General features: G+C 42.2%; 1 protein-coding gene across 6 annotated transcripts in view; it reads right to left on the reverse strand.

Moving 5' to 3' along the window:
- agrn (agrin) overlaps positions 1 to 22,642 on the reverse strand; it is a 261,810-nt gene that overhangs the window by 173,964 nt on the left and 65,204 nt on the right. For 5 of the 6 annotated variants that reach the window (XM_042228161.1, XM_042228155.1, XM_042228157.1 and 2 more), the window contains exon 3: positions 21,597 to 21,617. The exons of the other annotated variant lie outside the window; for it this stretch is intronic. In XM_042228161.1, coding sequence (XP_042084095.1) covers positions 21,597 to 21,617 — 21 coding nt within the window. The remainder of the gene's footprint in view (positions 1 to 21,596; positions 21,618 to 22,642) is intronic. 6 annotated transcript variants of the gene reach the window in all.

Consider the following 22,642-nt stretch of genomic DNA (forward strand, 5'->3'; position numbering starts at 1 on the left):
CACCCAGCCATCTGCAGAGGTGAGGCAACATACAGGAGGTAGCGAAATAATGCATGGAGGAGTGTGTGGGAGACTTTATTATCTCCGCTGAGAAGGTTCGCGGTGATGTTAAAAAGTCCAAAATTCAAGAAAGTGTAGTTTCAAAAGCTTGCATGCTAAGGCCACAGGGATATGTTTCTGCCCACAAAAAGTGAAAGATACTTCAGGATTTCTTGCAAATAAAAAAGGTTTCGGTTAATGAGCAGCACGTCTGAAGCAGAACATTATGCACATTGACTTGAAGTAGGAATATTCTATTTTAGATTTCAGCTCCATCAAACGCCTTATGTTCTTCTGTGCTGTGAATCCCTCGTGTTCTACATCAACAATCCTGCCTTTTATGAACAAATAATTACCGTTGCCTTCACCTCTGTTTATATATAGCGTGACATTTCGCCATACATCTCGGTGACATATACATATTGTAAACAAGCAGATCTACCTGATTGGCTTTCTGGCATCTGAGCTGACAGTGACAAGCTATTATACAGCGGGACCCTTTCATTTGCATATATACTTATGAACCCACTCCCTTCCTCCTCTTTTTTCCCCCCCCTTTCGTTTTCTCTCCTCTCAGCTCTTCACTGGCGGCTGGCTGCTCGTCGAGCAGAATCTTCTCAGAGAGAGGGCAGAGAGGGAATGTTAATTGGCGAGCAATACCCTCTTGTTGAGACGCAGTCCATAAATGAACGACTATAAATTATTTATATGCCTAATCAGACAGCATGTGCTCAACTTATTCTCTCAAACAAGACAGCTTCTGTGCTAGTCCACTTTCTCCCCCCCTTCCTGGTAAATAATTCTAGTTTCTTTTGATAAGAGTGCAGTCACACGAGGCTGTGTGCTAGAAGAAGAAGCCTAATGAAAATATGGTGCCGCAATGATGAAATAGCTGTTTTCTGGCTGCAATCACGGTCAGGAAAATGAATGACCCGCTTAGCACCAGGTATTAAAATGCATCCAGTGTTTGGAAGGTTTTATTCTGGTAGACGAAAAACAAATGCAGCCCAGGTGTAAATGCGCATAAGGTACACTAAGTATTAGCAACCCTGGGATAATGAAATGAGACTAATCCATTTGGAATGGATAGTCTTTACATTCAGCTGGGACATACACAGAAACTCAGCGATCAATCCATCCATCAATTACTCTTCTCCTACAGGAAGAAAAAAAATTGGATAATTGATGAAAACATAATTCTATATGACCTCTTCAAACCCCCCTCCCGGAATTAAAACATAATTTGTTGGTGGTTGTTAATTGTTATTTTACATGATATATTCAAAAATTTGCCATCCTGCATCAACTATGTACCTGTTTGTAGAGGAATTCCTGAATTTGTTTAACATCTATGAGGCTCTGACTGGACTGTTGAGGGCAACAAATTTGCAACACACAGCAACAGACTTACAATTTTCTCAGATTTCTCACAGTTAATCGCCATATTATCGCAAACGTATTTATCACTGTCTTGATGCACCAGTCGCTTTGAAGGTGGTCACAGACACTGCCCTCATCTTTAAAGTAATCACTTCAAAGGTAGCAAAATTGCAATTTCACTGCATACAGTGGCAATAATTTTTTGCTGTGTCGCAGTCTCTAGCCAGTTTCCCCAAGTGGGAGTATAACATTAAGTAATGCGAGTTCAGTTTGTCCACTTAACCTTTAATTTGGTGATTAATTTCATGTTATGGACTTAACAATGTATCTGAAAACATAACCTGGGGCTGTGGATATTGCAATAGCAATTTTCGCTGCTTTCTAACCTTAGAAATTAATGAACGTTAGGACATTACGCCCCTATTTTATGCTGCTAATTTGTTGTACAGACCTTAATAGAGGTTTCTTTCAGCTGTTCCCTTTTTCACAAAAGGCTGCCATGGCAGATGACTACACATCTGATTTGGCAAGTTTTCATAGCAGACACCTTTCCTGACACAACCCCCAAGGATGTGGATCACCTCTTGGTCTCACAATATTAGGCAAATGGGTAACCAGTACACTATGGAGCCACTGTTATCCACAGTGTTCAGACTACATTTTAATTTAACAAAGCAGATGTTACAAATATACTTATATTTCTTAAAGCTGTGTTTGAAGACTCTTCAAAAGGCTTTAAAGTTGTGAATGTGAGCCTAGTTAAGCAAGACCATATGTGGAAACAATGTGGATGGCAGCCATTATGGTTGCCACTGTGGTCCGCCTTGTGTCAGTGCAGCAAAGGCAAAACAGGTTCTCCTGTTCTTGAACGGTCTGCATTACTAAATCCTGAGTTTCTGGGACTGTACGGTCAGTGCTTTCATAGATTTTTGCATCATTTCGAAGCAAACCCACGCCAGGAATGGGGGCCATTATTGGATGGAGAGAGAAGAGCGCAACCAATAAAGAACCATCATTTGACTCTTCAGACGTCTGCAAGAGCACAATATGTCCTGCTACAGCCCCAATGTCTGTCAAACTCAAGGCTTTAGCTTCATCGGTTCCAACATTACAGTGCTTTGAGAGTCTCAAGCACACATGCACTCATACAAGATAGGCACACTGTCTTGGCATTCACACACTTGACAAGAGATAAATTTACAGACAGACATTTCTTCCTTCAAATGCCACAAGGTGCTGGAGGGTTAAATTAAATGGACTGCTAAAAATTTGCAACAAGAAAGAATACTAGAGTGGAAACAGGTTGCTTCAATGGATGTTTTAAAAGTGCATCTACAAAAAAACCAGACATTTCACACTGAGATTTCTGAAAGAGCCAGTTTGAAGGATTTGCTTCTTTTTCGTGACCTCTCCTTCACGTGTTGTCTAGACTGCCATTTTCTGGAAGCCCCAAACTTTTGCTTTAACAAATATCTTGTTTGCCAAAGTGTCCTTGAGCATGACTGTAATTTGTACCCAGTTCCTGAGTGCTGCCCTGTTGCAGAGCCTGATCTCTGACCTCCATCTATGATGGGACAGGAGAAAAGAGAATTTGTACACAACGATCAATAAAGTACCATTCGTTCTAATGCTGGGTCACAGGAGAAACACCTCAATCCTCCCTTCTGATAAGCTTCAATTTTAGCTTGTAAGTAGTGTCGACAAAGGCGGAGGTTCAAAGCTAAATCCTCACAGAGCAAAGCAATTTTTAAGCTTTCACATTAATTCAAGTAGTATGCTTGTTTGTCTGTATTCTGGGCTCTAATGTTTGGACAGAGGGCCTGAAAATATAGATATGCAGAGAAGCATTCCAGCTAAGCAGACGGGAGAGAGGTCAAGCAGTCTACAGATGGTATGTTTTAGGGCCAAACCAGAAGATTCACTTATTCAGAGTGTTCATTCAGTCCTTTTTTCCATGTCAAAAGATACACCATCACACCCTGCGGGCATGAAAACCCTGTCACTCATCACGCTTTGGCTCATTTCATTGTAACCAGCTTCGCAAAAAGTCAAGTGAAAACGTAGCAAAACCTAACCCTCATCATGATGGACGTTTTTGCTCTTCCACTGGTGCACCTTTCTGACAATGAGGAACCTTTTTCTGTATCCATCAGCAAGCAGCAACACCCAGAGAGACAAAACTTTAAATATTCATTAGTGATTACCACCTGACACAGCCCCACTAAGCTGAAATACAGTCTGTAAAACACAACGCGGACAGTTTGAAAGCAACAACCCCATCATTTTCACTCTTTTCTGGAAAGTCATGTCAGTGTACATACAATAAATATATGGAATACTTATATCTAACTAAGGCTCAAAAATCCAGTACTGGTTTGGGCCTTCCTATGGTTTAACTTTTATTTCCCGAGCAATCGGTAAATCTACAAAAAGTTACGTTTTAGCTTTGGTGATCATACATCCTCACATTCCTCCATTATAGTTTGACATAGTCCAAAGCTCTGTATTGCTGGAGGCCAGAAGGCCTGTAAAAAACATGTGATTTGTCCAAAGCACACCAGTATAGTGCAAGGCTTACACGTGCCCTTGAATGAGGATAACCACATACTCATTCGAAGAATGGAATAGGTGATGGCTCAGTCTCACAGTAGAGGGCCAATCCATTCATACTCATATAGATTTCTATGTGTCATTTCCTAATGGACCTCCCACTTCAATGTCTCGAAGTGCACGGCTGCCAAGACTCAATCACAGCAGAAACACTGCGTGCTGATACGTCAACCCGTGTATCACCCAGAATTGGCGGAGGAGGAGTCACTCGCAGGCAAAAGAGGATAGTGGACATGAGTTTTGTGAGTGAACGCGTGACAATCATGAGCTTGGCATGTCGCCGAGGCAACAAGCCTCCTCATCCATTATTCATCTGGGTAACAAACTGATAAATGAGGTAAATGAAGAGGAACAACGACAGTGAAAATCATGCCGATGGACCAAAAGAGACATTTAGAAGTCGGCTGCACCAGCAGCATCCTGAGGTGCATATTAATCTGTGAGGTAAACAACAAGGTCTGGACACAGGGTCAGAACGAAGCGCCTCTCAGAAGAAAACTCTTCTCTATGAGAAGACTAATGTGAATGTGGATTAAGCTTCCAGAATGGGATTTAAAGGAAACATATCTGTATTACAGGGAGAATTCGCACATGACACACTGTCAGTCACCTGCCAGGACACTCTGAGACCCCTCTCCACTGTCCACCATCAAAAAGAAAAAACAACAACAACAACAACAAAACAAGTGAAATCCATCTGCAGACCAACTTACAGTTGCATCAGTCTACTAGCACAGGTACAGAGAGCATAAATGATATCCCAGGTCTCACATGTCATGCCAAATTAATGCAACGCATTCTGTACGAGACAGCAGCGGGATGAATTATTGCCCTGTTGCTACGGTAACATCTCATATGCAGAAAACACATTGCCGCGGTCTGAAAAATGGTGATTTGTGAGATTTCGTTTCAGAAACCATTCCAATGACGAGGGAGAAGCAAGGAGGGATAAATGGGGAAAAAAAGATTGGCAGCGAAGGAGGGAAGGGAAAAAAGAGACACTCAAATACAGTGAAGAGAAAGAAGAAGAACAAGACGGAGACGAAACGAGGCAAGGCTTCACTCGCAGCAATTTGAAGCAGTCCTTCAGACAATTTGGGTCACTTCTGTCACTGTATTTCTATAAGGCAAGCAGAAACACCTCATCTGCCATTCATTTCATTTCCATTCCAACACCTGCAAGCCATTTGCATTCTGTCAGTTTTACCTCTCCCTTTCATTTCTCCACATGCCACTACATTTCCTGAATGATAACATACTGGCAATTTCTACACTGGCATAGCCTGGGCCAGGACCACAACACCACCTGCATCCAAAGCAGGGGGAGATTTCCAATATCCAGTTTCTTTCTTTTTCTTCGTCCCCTCCGCCCCAAGTCCCAGTCCGACTCTCATGTTTCCAGCAACAACACCCCTCCCAGCCCCCTACACCTCCCATTCCCGTTGATCCAATCCACATCTTTGCCATCTGACCCTTACGAGCCCCTGCAGGACACAGCGACTCCCCGGGGACCTGAGGTCGGATCATATGCTCCCCTTCTCCATAGCAACAAATGAACCACACACGCTGAAGAGGTCACCTGACAAACTGTCATCCGATCTATGGCGTCATTTCTTACAACAGGCATCGCTGGATCATTAAACCGAGTGCAAGTGCGCAGCTGTGCAGATCACATCAAGGCTGGTTTCATCAAGTTAAACGCAACATTTCTCCAAATCCAGTAAGAATGAAATATAGGCCCAATTTCTTAGTGTGAAAATTTAAAGAGCTAAAAAAGAGTAGTTCTGCTTGTCAGGACTCATCTCGTATCAGATATACAACACAGAAAGAGAGGAACAAAGAAAACATCTGAGAAGCTCAAACTGCTACATACCATGCAATTATTACACACCGATAGCCCCAAAATGTCAGAAAAATGAAGCCGTGCTTGAATTTTTGAGGATTAAGGTCTTTTATGCAACACTTCATGTTTACGAATCAGGCCAGTCTGTGAAGATTTATAAGAAGGGGCTATCAAAGGGATGAGCGAGAAAATAAGGATCCAACACTGGTTAGTCCAGCGTGAGCACTCGCTGCTCACTGCTGTTTGTGCGACACTCGCTCCAGCAATAATCTTTCAGTTTCTTTTTCTTTCTTTAGTTATTCACTTTTGAAGATTGCTGCTATTTCTTTTAAGCAAGCAGTGAAGCTCTTTTTTTTTTTTTTCAGATTGCCTCGCTTCAGTTGTGCTCTTTTCTCTCCTTCTTCAGCCTTGGTGACTATTACTGTTTAATGCTAACCACACACAGGTTCTATTTTTACCACGCAAAGCAGGAGAATCAATCAAATTCTCGCGCGTGTCCCCAACACTGAGTATTTACAGCAGAAAATGAAAAAGGCCTTTTGTTATCACAACAGAAGAGCAGCAAAATAGATTTAGGAAATTGTGAAATTGTTTTGTTAATGTGAATGATAAAAAATTTGCATTTCAATAGGCAGAAGCTGAGAATTAATTAGTTTTATTATCTACTAATTTGTTGATTCCTTTTATTATTATTTTTTAATTTTTAATTATTATTTAATTATTTGATTAATCAATTAATTCCCATGTAGTAAAGAACAAATTAATATAATTTTCCAGAGCCTAAGGTGACATTTTTAAACTGCTTTGATTTGTCTGACCAGCGGTCTCGAATCCATTCATGTTCTCAGCTTTCAACAACATAAAGCAAAGAAATTGGCAAAAACTCACATTAGTGCTCATTCACCCTATTTCCAAGAGTAAGATTAGAAGAAACTCACATGTCTGTACAGTATATAAGAAGTCTTGTCGTCATTGTGAGGTTGCTAGGCAACCAGCAGAGACTCCAGAAAGTCATAGGACTAAGCCAAGAAACCGCCACACACATATAACCCTCTCTATAAGCACAACTTAATGTGTTTATACGTTTCACAAACATTATAAGGCATGCATTTCATTTTACATCATTAGCATGCTGTCGCAGTTCTAACAGATTCAGAAAGCTCTGTTTCTTCTTCTTCTTTTGAGCTTTTGTGAGAGATTTTATCCACTGATGACCTTAGCTCCTAAGAATGAGAGATGATAAAAAAAAACTACTTTCACTTGCTCCTTTATTCACAATGAGTCACCACCACAGATAGCTCCACCTGTTTGATTTAGTAGAGTTTTCCTCCACATGCTCTTCCTGACACAACCCCAAAGGGATTTGTTCTTTTCCAAGGATCAAACTGGGAATCTTTCTCTTGTTTGGCAAATGTGTAAACAACTGCACTGCGGAACCACTAAGAGTGTCAATCAAAACATTAACATCCCAGAGCCCAAAACCAGCGGACAACATCATGGTGCTGATGCAAATGACTACTGTCTATTCTTTTAAAGCAGCAACTGACTTAGTGTTTGGTTTCAACTCAGCTTTTTTTCTGGAATGAAAAAGCTCTTGATGAGCTATCCTCATCTCATGGTGAACAAACTGAAGCAGCCTGCAGGAACACACCCCAGGAAATCTTGGCCTGAAATACCCTCCCCAGAGGATATATCAGCAGACTCTGCAACTGGTTCACAGATTGATCTTCTACTAATAAGAAAGCAGTCCAAATGGTGCTTGTGTGGAAGCACGACTATATGACTCTGGATGATTAGAGAGGTTTTAGTTATACTTGGGAATCCTTTCAACATGTGTTAACACCTTGAGAATGTACATACATGTGTCTGATCGGGATGTGTAGCGGTCCTGTGATTGAGAATCTAGAGCAAACCCCTTAAGTGGAGAGATGGGGAGACGGAGAGAGAGACAGAGAGAGGGAGGGAGGGAGATCATCAGAGCCATTACTGTGTGATAAATGATTTGCTAGCTGGTGAGTTGCCCTGAGGGCGTGTGTGATGTGTGTGTGTGTGTGTGTGTGTGTGTGTGTGTGTGTGTGTGTGTGTGTGTGTGTGGTGGTGCGTGCGTGGTGTGTGGTGGTGCGTGCGTGCGTGGTGTGTGTGTGTGTGTGGGAGGTGTGAGCGTGTTAAACCTGTGGCTTACTTTTATCAAGATCCCATGGGACCCACGTACTGCTAATGCAATCTGGTTGCTACAGAGGGAAAAGGGAGGTTGAGGGTAAGCACACACACACACACACCAGCACACACACACACACACACACACACACACACACACACACACACACACACACACACACAGAAATGAACTCCAACTGACTGAAATCAAACTTTCTCAAACACACACCCACCCGCACACAAAGGGTGAACTCAACTATGCGCACTTTCTATCGCACAGAACCAGAAGCACACAATCAAACTTCTGCTCATAGACGCACACACATATTATCTCAGACTCGCGCTCTTACACTCTCTGCAGGCAGTCACATCTCAGGGGGAAAGCTGGAGCCAGGGCCAAGCTCAGAAGAGGAGGAGGAGGCAAGTTAGTGCAGAGTTTAAAGAGCAGAGTGGTCGACGAAGAGAGAGGGAGAGACAGGGGGAGTTAGAACAGACCAGAGTTGAGGAACAGTCCAACTGCTTGAACAGGGGTGGAAGATGTGTTAGGTATGAAGGTGGTAAAAGGTAGAAAAGATGGAAGAATGGAACAGGAGAGGGATGTAGCAAAATGATCCAGGTGCAGTAAGTAAAATAGAAGGATTAGAAGTTAAGAGCTTGAAAAGGGTGAATGAACAGAGAGAGAGAGCGGGAAGAAAACACAGGGGAGCTGGAATGACAGCGAGGAGAGAGACAGCGAGAGGGTAATGGCTGGTGGGAGAGGTGCGAGCAGCTTCTGCCAAGATAGAGGAAGAACCAGAGTGGGAAAAGAAGGAGAGAAATTGAGCAGTGTAACCCCCAAGACCCTGCTGTCTTCACAGGAGAGTGCTGTGTGTAGGTTGATGTGTGTATCTACATTGGTACTATGGTGCACTCTGCGCTGGCAGGTCTGAGAGCCAGTGTCAGGCTCCTCAGGTTGTCCGTGGTTAAGATTGGGAGGGAGGGATGTCTGGTGCGATAGCCCCAAGGGGAGCTCTTCTTGCTGGGGTAAGACAGCCTGCCTGCTTGCATGTGTGCCTGGGCTGCTGGCTCCAAACTTTGGATGAAGCCCAGGAAGTGAGGCGCAGCTGGATGAGCTCTGGCACCAACTCTAACTACCAAAATCACCAGGCAACACCATCCTGAGGTAGTATGCTCACACACAGGTGGAAACATTACGAACCCAAAAGCATGCAGCAAAATCAATCCACGTCTTTCTGACATTTTGTAGGCAAATATTTCCAAATTAAAAAGTGTCAGAAAGGCTGCTAATGAAAATATTCATTACCTTTAGCCTCTCCTGATTGGTGTCACTAATGGTCTTCATGTCTACTAACTCATGGAACAAAATTTTTTTAAAAGTTGATTAAGAAATGTTAACCTCCATTTATTACAACTGATGAGCAATTATAATACGGCACATTAAAATTCTCCTAAAACCAAACCTCCATTAGAAAACATGAAGCAGAGTGCAGGCTAATACTGAGCTGCCTGGTGTTATGCTGACCTTTATCTGACATTACTTCCCTTTTTTTTCTACAACTGAGTGTTGTCAAGGCTGGAGTATTAACAGTAATCCGTGCCAAGAAAGCCCAAGGAACCACCAGCAAATATTGCTCGTATACAGTAGTGCTGGTTCAGATGAATGTGCCTGTGGACAGAGGGTTGTTTAAACAAAATAGAGGGATCGTGGTGCGGGTTTTCGTGGTCTGCAGCATGTGCTTAGAGTTCAATCTAGCTGCATGAGAAAATATACCTTTGTAGTAATTGTTAGCTCAAAAATACACCTCTTATTAAATACCAATAAACACAGAGCTATGTCACTCCAACATTACAGCCTGAAAAAGCCCAGATGTCTGACCTTGGATCGAAGCAGGATTTGGCTTCAAAGCCCAAATAGCTGATGATGCAAGACATAACTTAGAGTAAGCTTGATCATCCGTTCAACAGAGTTTATCTTTGCTCAGTCCCATATCCCCGGGTCAATAATGTTGACTCATCGACCACTTCTTCCTCTGTTGTCGATAAAGCACACTACAGCCTTTTAGCTGCTGCTTTGGCTCTGTAAAGAAGAAACATAGCAAATGACCCCCAAGGACTGGTCAAGACTGAGGAAAACTGAGGCTGATGCTGATGATAAAGTCCCATTCACGGGGCGCCACATTAACTGTATTCTTGTGGCGATTTTCCTTCTTAAATTCACAGAAATCATGCTGGCATTTAAGGATAAGATGTGAAAGGGGATTACAAAGGCAATATTTGCACGTGGAAGTACTTAGACCACTGATGAGATAAAGAAGGGAAAAAAGCGATTTGGGTGCACGCTCTTTAAAATCATTCCTAATCTCTAGTGATTTGAGATTTTCTCTTTCCTTACACTGCCCTCTATCATATTGATCAGTGCATCGGCTGCCTAATAGACAGGTAGTGAAAAAAGCAGGGAAAGAGAAGGCTTGAGGTGAAAGAGTCACAGAAACTGACCAGAATATTGAAACGGCCAATTAAAGCAGTGCTTCTTGGAACAGCACGAGGACAGCCTGAGAGTCACACAGGCCTCTTCAGGTGGGGGGAAGGGGAAGGATTATTATCTCCCCGTGACTGAGGCGCGCACAAAATAATTCACCTGGAAATCAATTTCCATCACGTCTATTACAGACTACCGATGGACCGAGAAAGAAAGAGAACGAGAGAGACAGACCAAGAGAGGCTCTCATTTCCCCTTTTCATCCTTGTTGTATTTTTCTTCCCTCTTTCACTGCCCAAACCATTTCCACAGCAGAGTGCACTGGCCGCAAAAAGACATCTGCAGTCGATCATGATAAACAGTCCGCATCTCCCACATTTGTTTCCCTTAAAAACCACAGAGCTGCATGAGTAAAAGCTACAGCTGCTGCCTCTTCATGGACTTCCTTCTGCATTAAATCATGACGTAAGGGGATACAGGTCCAGAAGCGCAGCTGCCGATGGATTCGTGCCATTGTTTACAGTGACACAAATTTCATTAAAGGGGGCGCGCCCATTTTGATACGGGATTTATTTTTCTTTTTCAGAAATTGGCCCGTAATGAAGAAGTGAATCCTATTTTTATTACTCATATTTCATTTCTGTTTGCAGCTCAAAGAAGTGAGCAAAGCATCTTCATTTTCATTTTAGAATCTGTTCTCTGAAACCCAAACAACAATTTCAATATCTTAGCTGCAAAATGCTGTTTTCCTTTCCTTCAAAACAAGAGCAGGTCATAAGAGCTACCTTTCTTTTTTAACAGAACTTGAGTCCTTGACTGAAGAAAGAATGTGCAAAACGAGCATCGGGTTCGCCACTTGTCTAAAACCTAAACTGTTTCTTTTATTCTAACAATGGCAACAACCCACAACCCTCATTCACCATCCAAACCTCCAATTTCTGCAGTTTCCCTCTGCCGGATCCTCATTATCGACCAAGGAAAACAGAGAGGATGTGCCTTGGTGTGTGTATTTGTGGAGAGGGGAGCTGGTAGATAGGAGCAAACGACACGAAGCAGAAGCCGACGGAGTGATGGGTGTGACTGAAGGGATGGGGGTTGTCAGCATTTGTAGGTCAGCGTAAATGTTTAATGCTTTATGCTGATGAGCTGACACTCTTATATCTCTCTGGTTCTCTGGAAAAAAAAAAAAAGAAAGAAGACGCACTCTGATACCCACCGCCGCTTGCACACACGCGACTGCCACACATTTGCAGGCGTAAGCCACCCACTTGTGAGCCCCTGCTTATACTCACCCCGACCTCTCGGCACGCCAATTAAGTAGGTATGTGACAAGACAGCCAAAAGTTCCAATTAGACCAATCTACCTCTGCAACATGTCCCCTTATACCAGCCTCCCCATGGCAGAAGCAGCAGCCTGCACCTTCCTTCCCCCCACTGGTCCTAAATGGTTTTCCATGCATCACTCTCTCTTCCAGCACGCCTATTTACCCCAGTTACATCAGAATGAGGAGCCCAAATAATGCAACTTTAATGGAGCCACTTTAGCATTCAGTCTTAAAGCGGGGGATAGATGTTTCAGTTATGAGCATGCATAATTATTAGGCCTGGAGTACATATTGTAATTGAAAGGGTCTGATAACAATGCTGCCTTGTTACATGCAATACATTAGGAAATGGGGAGGTGGATTAGAGTTACATGACAGGGAGGGGGGGGGGGAGACTCCATTCAGTTTGCAAGGTTTAGCAAAGAAACCCATAATGGCCTGTTTATCTTATCAATTAGGGAGCCATAATATTTTTTGAAATGAGAAATGGGGCTTGCCATGGGGCACAATCACCTCATAAATAAGGCACCTTGCTAAATAAATCCACTAACCAATTTATTCAATTTACCACACAATGGCTTATAGCTTAATTTCAGTGATAATGGGAGCACACACTTGAGGAAATTAAACTGGAGAAGTTGAAATTTCATGAGTCATTTCCAAATGACCCCCAAAGGATGTTAGAGAATCAGGTGGCAGGAATGTTCAGACAGCACAGTCTGTCTGTCGAATAAATGCGGCTTCGTTTTTTTGTTTTTTAACAGAGAGAAAGCCAAAGGGCATGGTTTGCTTTTTTTTTTTACCGCTTGATCAACAATCATTTCAAATACTGGTGCAGTTCTGGACACATTATTTTCAACACGTCGTCATTAAGGATTCAGTGGAAGCCTGGCCGTTAATGGCTTTTAGATGCTGCCTCCCACACCCTACTTGATGGGGCATGCTTTCCATTAAAGTAAAAGTATTTTGGATGCTTATAGTTCGATCATAAAGCTCCATATGTTGCGTTGTTATTTCTCCGGCTCTGTCACAAACAAGCCTCCTCGCTGTTACAGCGTGGGGAGACAGCGCTGCATGAAAGCCAACGTGTCAAAATCAAAATTCATCACTGTCGATGACGGTAATTGGTCTTGAAAAAGAGAAGAAAAGCACGTTCTGTGCCACTGGGCTGATTAAAGGCATCACACACGCAAGCATACACACAGTCTGTTACTTGGGGCAGATTCTTTTTTTGCTTGAGTTTTAAATGTAGCCACATCTTATTGTTTGAATGTCAAAAAAGATCCATCGCATCTCTCTTTTAACACAGCACACAGTGTGCGCAGAGCGTTGGACCGTGTTTTGCTGCTGAATGGTGTTTGTGGAGGTTTAGCTGTATAGAGTGGCCTAAAGCACTGCTGGGACAGACAAGACAAAACTGGGTCCTTTACACTGGGTGTGGCCTGGATTCACACAAAGCCCCCAGTGGGTGAACGCCTAAGGAGAGTGTCTGTGCATGGATGGATGGATGGTCAGATAAGTATATTGGGGACACCAGAGTGGCTCCATGGTGAGTAAGGGATAATGGAGAGTGGCAGACGTAAGGCAGATGGACATATGCTAGGACAGATACGGATGTGGGTCTCGGTTAAATTTAAAATACATCTTAGAGCTTATTTGAGAATATGTTATCAGTCACTAACAAATATACCAGTGTATCAACGTGTTACAAAACTAATCAGTATCAGCATGTTTCACAATCTCACGTCTTACACTCATGTGTCAGGATATCCAAAAATGGATGAGATGTAAATTACATTTCCCTCACTAAACCAATGATTTTGGCTCAAATCCACTTCTATGTGGAAACACATTATTACCCCATGTGGACTAAGAGCAACCCCTAACACTTTAAGCCCTCCCCCATCTAAGTCCGCAGATGACACTATCGCTTTTAACTCCCATTTTTCTTAAGCGCAGATCCCTCAATGCAACACCACTGCAACACGTCGGGGTCGGGGCCGCTAATGGAGCCCTCACCCCATGTCTCTCCCATGAGGCTGTCTGTCCTGAGGAGGAAATTAGGTGGTGTTGGGAGGGGGTTATGTAGTGAGGGTGTGTGTGTGTGTGTTTTGACAGGGGAGGTAAGAATTCTGGGTCAGGGACTCAGTGGAGGCCTCTTAATCTGGAGATGGACAGGGTGGGGTTTGGGTAGACTACACACACGCAGACACACACATCAGATGGGACCCCCTACCAATTTACATTTACCTACTTAGCATGCCCCTGGGCACGTGCACGCTCTTATCCCTTCACTGCAGCCTTCTGCATATACAGCAAGTGCGATCATGGGTAAAAGAGATTATTTTACCATAACCCAGATATTCTAACCCCACATGACCTACTGGGTTACAACAGCATCAGTTCTTCTAGCAACACAATAACCCCAGAAGCGCACCACATTGATGAAGCTGACGCTGCATTGGATACTCAGTCAGTAGGATGACATGGGTTGATGCAACAGCAGCTCAAATGATAAATTAAATATGAATGTGCATGAACCCCCCCACCCCCTTCATAGTTTCCCTCCCCCTTTTCTTCCTTTAACGATCAGAGGCATTGAGGATGCGGCCATAATATTTCTAGTTCAAATCCTTTTCATGGCCTCCCTCTCTCATTCTTCATTCCTGTCACCCATGGCTGTGTTTTTCTTTCTAAAGAGCAGATGCACTATTAAAAAAAATCATTAAACTAAAATACCTCAGTGACAGCACATTTTGCCTGAGCTGCAGTTGTTATTCATATGAAAAGTACGCTTCTGAATGACAATGCTCTCCGTCTGCCTTGACCCCTGTTATGTAAAACGCTGATGAGTGTGACCCCAGAGAGAAGAAGGAAGACAGCTTCCGGGCTGAGCTCGGGTTTGGACTCTCCAGACTCTTGGAATGAAAAGGTGAGCAACTGGAAAAGCCACCTCCCTACACTCAGTGTTGGAGCATTTGTGCCCCCTAGTGTACTTACTTGTCCAAGCAGCTTCAGGCTGGAAGTTTAAAGGCTTAACACCACTTTTGACTCAAACACGAAAAAACACTGGAGTGCATGAGAAGTTGAAATGCAAGAGCAAACAGTTTCATATATTTGTGTCAGTGAGAATGAAGAAGAAAGAAGCACTTTATCTGTGGGGAAGTCACCGTGGGACCCTGTGAGCATATTCAGAGTTTTGTATAAGCTGGAGGAGGAAAGGCAGGTTTTTTAATCCAAGAAAAGTGCTCTTTAGTGACCCACATACTGAATGCATCTCTACAAAAGAGAGCTGATGAGCTCATAGACACTCTAGGGGTTCAGACACATAAGGGCTCCTTGAGAGCAATAACAAAGACTGCAGAAAAAAGGTTAGATCCAGACCCAGCTGGGAAACCCATGAGGGCACAGTGGCCGTTTTCATCTTCGTCTACTTCTTCTTGTATCATGTTTCAGTCATACATGTATTACTTCCTTAGATGAAATCGCACATTTGTTGAGATGGTCAGGTTAACAAACAATCACGTTAAGTGGAGAAAATTTGGACTATAAAAACTTGGGATTAAACAATGGAATCATGTAGATCTGATCTGAACTATAATTCATTACTGTGTGTCCTACACGAGAAAAAGCAAATCAAAGATGCAAACTCCATTACAGCCACAGCAAACAAGCAACATAATAACAGGAGACATTCAACCCCAACTCCCATCTATTCAATCTTCTCTGATTGCTGTACTGCAGAGTTTAACACAGGGGTAGGGAACGTTGGTCCTCGAGAGCCGGTGTCCTGCAGGTTTTAGATATCACCCTGGGTCAACACACCTGAATCAAATGATTAGTTCATTACCAGGCCTCTGGAGAACTTCAAGACATGTTGAGGAGGTCATTTAGACATTTAAATGAGCTGTGTTGGATCAAGGACACATCTAAAACCTGCAGGACACCGGCTCTCGAGGACCAAAGTTCCCTACCCCTGGTTTAACAGGTAACAGTTGTACTGTGCAGCACGCAGCCATTAGATGGCAGCAGATTCAAGGAGTAGCTCCTTTGTGTTCTTTCATACTATGGGTGCCCAAAACCTCGCACAGATGGAAGAACAAACATTATGTCACTCTGTAGAATGACATCTTATTTACTATATCAGTAAGAATGATGAACACATAATTAAAACGCTGATAAATCTATGATGTTCAAATGTCAACACACTGCATGTGTTGTAAATTAGATCCATGACATTTTAAATAAAGTGCTAATGATGTACTAACCATTTCCCATAAAAAACCACACATTTTGAACTGATTAATGCTGTTTGTCACAATATGTGCAGTCGGGGTGAAGTCCTCATCTATCATCATTATTTGAAACACAAATACTTCTAGCAAGTTATTTCTGCAAATACCTGCTTCCGTTTCTAGTTTTTATTGTAACACTAAAATTAGCATTACACTTGGCATGTGTCATGCTATAGTAAAATGAGTTATCTAGCTGATAGTCAAAGTCAGACTCAGATGTAATCCATTTACTGGAAGTTCTCGGTTTTTGCTTTACGCAGAACCGCAGAACACTACAACAGTTGATAACACCAAAACAATTTACTGACTCGCAAACCGCAGGGTTGGCACGGGCTCCATAAAGTGTTCCACACACCTTCACGTTCGCCTGTGAGCCATTTGTTTACAGCATTTACAGCAGGTCCGAGCAGAAGCACACAGAGGTTAATAATGCACAGTGTGGGAATAACTATGACTAACAAGCTCGGTCATAACACAAAGTTCAATAGAGCCATGAAGATAAGACGACACATATGGTCCAGAAATCACTGCAGAGAAGAACAGAGAAAACACAGCTGAGGTGCTGCCTGTATCTGGCTTTAGCAGGAGATGATGAGGTCGAACACAGAGGATTGTGTTCATTCCCATCGGGGGAAAGAGCGCATTGGATCATTTCAAGGACTCTTGGTCATGTTCCAACAAAGTCGATTAAGTTGCACAAGGTGTGTGCCCGTGCATGTGTGTGGAGAATGAATGAGGAGAAGAAGAAGAGAGAAAGAGAAATTTCCTCCAATAAGGAGAAGAAGAAGAAAACTGACTGAGGGGTAACAGCTAAGCTGCCAAAAAGGAAACGTGCATCTTAATAAACATGCCCCTGGGCAACAGTAAGCTTACACACAAGTCATGTCACAGCTGTCGATCAGGAAGCACACACATTACTCAGAGACACGAAAGCTCTGACTAAGAGCTGAAACTGATGGAATTCTACGTTATGCATTGTACATCATATGAATGTGCTGAGTCTCACAGAAGTGCTAAGAATCATACATTTTAAGAGAATGCAATCAGAAGACCAAAAGATCATAGATGAAGGGTTATTTTGGTTTTAAACCAGGTCACTTCAACAAGCTGAAGAACCTAAATGAAGCAATCAGCTGTAGCCCAGCTTTGCTTGCAGCCCTTCAAATGAATAAACAGGTGGACATCACATATTAGATTACCCTTACATGGGTTGGTCCAATCATCCAGACCTAGTGACCTATTTTAAATAATTTATTTCAGTATATAATTTTAAAGAAAGCGATATCCACCTGCACCAAAACTTAACAAGCTCCTCTATTTTTCTAATATTTGCCTCAGTAGTTTTTGCATAATGTAACTGAGAGATAGAATAAACATATGGACAGGCAAACACGCGGCACTGTTGTCATATCAGCTAATATAAGATGATTTGTATTTGTATTCTGCTTTTCCAGATATTTCAAACCTGTTAAGCTGACCTAAACTGAGTGACCACGACTGTTTCATATTACCCAAATCATTGCAGCTAAACAAAATAAACTTCTGTAACCATCGAGAGCGCCTTTCATGTTGTTACCGCACAGTTGGTATTCACCAAAGTGCTGAGAGACAGGGAGTTGTCAGCCTTGCCTTGCTTCACGGCACCAAACATATGCTGCTGAGAGTTTTTGCTCTCTGTGCAAAGCTTACTTTCTGCTGGAAACAAACACTCAGCCGCAGATTGAGTGAAATAAACACTCGTGTGCGCCCATGCTGCTATGGAAATAAACACTCTTTTGGAAAGAAAAGCGTGCGCATAGCGGTGAGCAAACCTCTAAAGGCCCAGACACCTTTAAATGGATAGAGCACATGCACAAAATAAACTAGAAATATACTGACATAGATAAATCCTGGAGAATTAGGACAAACTACAAGAACAGACAAATATAAAAGTTCATGCCTTCTGAAAGTTAGAGGGCAGCATTGCTATCAATGGGTAATGTTTTTAGGGCCACATGTAAGTCTGTTTAAGAACAACACCCTTAAAAGATCATGCAAAGGATGTGAAGGATGATACTCTCGAAGTAGCCCATTAATTATAGTAAACAGTTTACTTTTTACCATTGGTGGTAATTGTTGTCTGTTATGAGTTTAAATTACCAAGACCTGAATGACAGAATGAAAGATGTTATTATACACAAAACTCAAGACTGTGCAACTTTACCTTCATACAACACTGACAAGCGCCACATGATCTAGAGAAACAAATCTGCATTCAATTCAAACACATTAGCAACCGGGATGTGTAAAAAATCCTATTTAAACGACAAAGTTCTGCACTGAATAACACATGCCGAAGGCTGATTTTGACCAAAGGTACAGTAAAGGACTCTATTCTGCTAAACAACAGTCATTCCAGCACTTTACATAAACAACAGCCCACTATAGAGCAGCGAAGACAACACAGTTATAATGTATTTAGCTTCAAAACACCAGCACCTAAACAACACTTTAGTAATGATGGCTTTCCCTAGCATTGCATAAGAGGCTGTTCTTCACTGTGGGAGATATAATGATAACAACAAAACAACAGGACACTCCATTCAGACTTTTAATAAGCATTTCATGGATATACGCATATCAACAATGAAAAGTCACTAGTTTAGTCCTTGAGTTTCTGCGCAATTTCAAGAGGATATCTAAGGAATAGTTGAAACAGAAGGTCAGGATGGCCTTGAATTCAGGGAGGGCTTTTTGACTGGTACTTAAGGATACCTCCCATCCAAGAATGAGCTCCCTATGACCTCAGGGAGAGAAGGAAGATAGGATGCAAAACCAGATAAGGAATGAGAGGACCTTGATGGGGTGTATTCCCAGTGATAAACAGACCATGATGACAAGGACAATATGGACTTTGAAAAATGTTAGTTTTGAAAGTTAACCTGTTTTGGAAAAGGCTTTTTCACTCAAAACAGAGCAGATCTTCCATTTAACCTACATGTTATCTCTACATCGGATATCAGATGCCATACAATTTATTCCTCCTCACTCAGACTATCTAACAGGTCCTCAGGTGGTCATCTGTTTTTCTAAATATTCAGAAAATGCTTTACTCCTTAAGTAAGTAACTATCTCCAACTCTTTAAGCCCAGTGGTCATTTATTTCTAACCCTTTCCTTTCAACAAAACTAGAAAACCTCCAAGGTCCTGATGAAAGAGGGCAAAAAGAAGACTTACAGGTTCTCTCACCGGTAGCTATCGATTGTGTCTGTGCAAAAAATACAGTGGTAAAGCTATACAGAAGTGAAGGAATCTCGTGGCCACTTATCCACCTGTACAATGAAAGCTATTACTCATGCAGCTTATCATTTAAAACTAATGACATCAATTCTCTAGGGGACAAAAACCTGAAGAACCACAAGCTACAGGACTTAACCCTGTAAATCTCATTACTGCACAGACTGACCTCCCAAATCAGACAGCAGGTAATTGCACACTCTTGCATCTGAAAGTCACATTAAAAGCCTGATAATGGCTCTCTGACTCAGAATAAAAGGAAACACCAGAGTGGACAAGAAGAAGAACAACGAATCTCTCTTTGGCAAAGAAAGGAAATTGGTACCTGCTTGAGTCATAGCAAGGTCCACAAAGGATGCACTCTCCAGATCGCATTCGTGGTTAATGGTGTGCTACTTGTGAAAAGGGCAAAAATACCTGTTTCTTGATGAATAGGGCTGCTTGAGAAAAATGCTAGGTGTGGAGATAATAAGGGTCCGCCGGTGATAAAAACCCACACAGTTCACAGCTGAATAGGCTATTCATGTGCAATCAAGCACTGTGATGAAGCAATAAGAAAAACATTTTGTCTAACAAAGCAGATGGACTGAGGTCCAGTAAATGGTCAAATGTAACACAAGTTAGGAGAAATAAAACATATGATGGACAAGGTTCTTTTGCTTCATTTGAATTTTGAACAAATTAAAATCAAGCAGAAAAAAATTGTTCGATAAAAGAACGTGACATATAAGACACACTATGAACAATTCAAAGCACACAGAATGAAATAAAACAGAAGAAAGATGCTGTAGTAGTAGTCCAACGCAACGGGCCCCACAGAAACCCAGTGGGATCAGTTGGGAATCTGAAGTAGGCATGCCAGATCTACTTTAGAGTGATTAAAAACTCTGCTGCATTTGTTTATTCAGGTTAGTTCACCTAAGCCAGTTTGAATGTTGTCATTAGAACCAAAAGCCCCTGAATCCCTGCATTGTTTCTATGCAGTCTTTGGATTGCAGCTAATTTATATTTTACATAGTTCAAAGAGGCATGTGCTGTATCGTACACCACAATGTTATTGTCTCAAGCAGAGTTTAATGAGACTATAAAAGCATCACAGCAAAGAGAAGAGCAGGATAGAAACAGCAATGACAAATTTCGGCTTCTGTGAAAACTCTGTAGTTCAACCTCATTTGGGAGTAGGCGATATAAGTTTTAGTCTCAGCTGTCACATGTGCTTGTTTGCAACAGCTTCCTTGAGCTGGCTTGTATAGCAGTTAATGAGATCCCGAAGGAAACCGGTGTTAAGCAGGTCACAGACTGCTGCAAGCACCAGAGCATTCATAACCACACTATGGATGACCTTTGACCTCACTCCTATCCTTGTGCTGGCTATATAATTTTGTGAAAGTCTAAAGCCTCACTTGAGGGTTACCCAAGCGAGGCTAACCCATATTCACGCACAGCCATCTGCGGTTTTTTTCCATGCATGTGGAAATTACAACTGAATGTTGTAATGCTGTTCCTACCAGACATTAGGACTATTTAACTGCCCTGCTTGCTTTAACCTGTCCAGCTGTCTATACAGGCCGTGTAAGTGGCTGCTTTACTTGCATCCTGAAGCACATTTTTAAGCTTCCAGTCTAAATTCCTGCAGTGACAAGCCAAAATGACTGGGCTGTCTGTATAGACAGCACTGGCATTACATCTTTTTGTATCTATATACGCAGCTTGACACAACAGTAGCAATCTACGACACCAGCCCTATACCGCATCAAATTACAAATGTATAACATGCATGAAATGAAAGACTGAGGCCCTTAAATCTGTCAGTAAGTAAAATTACCAGGTACAGAAGGGCAAATTGCAGAAATGTTGTTCACCCATGCAACAGGTGAGCACAGTCACAGCACCCTGGTCCCTGTAAGAATGTATGCACAGTCTACATTCTTACAGTGATAATAAAGAATGGGATAGGGGACGGGATAATCCTTGTCATATTAAATAGGATACAAGTTACTTTACCATTCATGCCTCTGACTGATAAAAGTTATCATTGCCAGCCTGTTTTTTCCTCAGTGACAAAGACCCTAAACACTCTGAATTCCTAAGGTTGCACTTTAATGGTACTGTCCTTTTACTGCTTTTCTCCAAAGGACATATGAAAATAATTCAGCTGGGAGCAAAAAAGCCAAAGATAAGCATCTACTTACCTGCAACAATATATTTGTGAGCTTCAGTATGCAAAAGAGGGAGAAAAGAAGGAGGAAAAAAGCAGTGAGTGATTAGATTGCAAGCCAAGCATAAATTCCATGCTTTTTTGTATGTGTGTGTGGGGTTTTTTTTACATGGATAAGCCTAAGGTGGATTAGTGTCATGAAGCTGATGAATGAGAATGATGATGAGTAATAAGTAAGTAATGCCCACTGTTTATGGCAAAACATGCATATCAGTCTTAGTGGAAACAGATGCCAAGAAAGTTCCAATATATAGAATGATGCGAATCTTGCATGTACTTTGAATAAGCAGCACAAAGCTTTGGGCCTTACACTGTCAGCAAAGTCCAACAATCACAACGACAAAATGCCTGCAACAACCCACTTTACTCATGAGCGAATCACTAGAGACTTGCAAAATAATACATTTTACTCATCTCCCCTATCTTGCACACATGGGTTCACACACAAATGTCAATCTGCTGATGCAGATTGAGGAGGAGCAATGTTGACAAGGTCTATGAGAGGCTCATGCATAAAAGATGGGCTGAGCAAGGCTGGAAGAGGGAGCGACTGACTGGGGAATAGCACAGAAACCACAGCTCCCTCCATCGATTACTAGCCAGGCACTCATGGAGATATTCTGTCCATGTCTGAGCTATATGTTGGCATCAGATCAAATTATGTTCTCTTCCAGGAAACGCAGACAAAATGCCCCCCTTTGTGGGTCATGACCTTTGCACCAAGTCTGCGTTGCGCATTTTGCAGTGTCACCACATTTTTAGACAATTATCAAAATATAAAGTGAGAATTTATGTTAGGCAGCTGTCCCTGTTGCAGTATTTTCAATTCAATTCAATTCAATTCAATTCATTTATATAGCGCCAAATCATAACAAAAGTCGCCTCAAGGCGCTTCATAGATACAGAGAAAAACCCAACAATCATATGACCCCCTATGAGCAAGCACTTTGGCGACAGTGGGAGGGAAAAACTCCCTTTTAACAGGAAGAAACCTCCGGCAGAACCAGGCTCAGGGAGGGG

Source organism: Haplochromis burtoni, unplaced genomic scaffold (genome assembly GCF_018398535.1).
Source record: "Haplochromis burtoni strain Fernald_Lab_line unplaced genomic scaffold, NCSU_Asbu1 Contig_307, whole genome shotgun sequence".
Taxonomy (NCBI): domain Eukaryota; kingdom Metazoa; phylum Chordata; class Actinopteri; order Cichliformes; family Cichlidae; genus Haplochromis; species Haplochromis burtoni.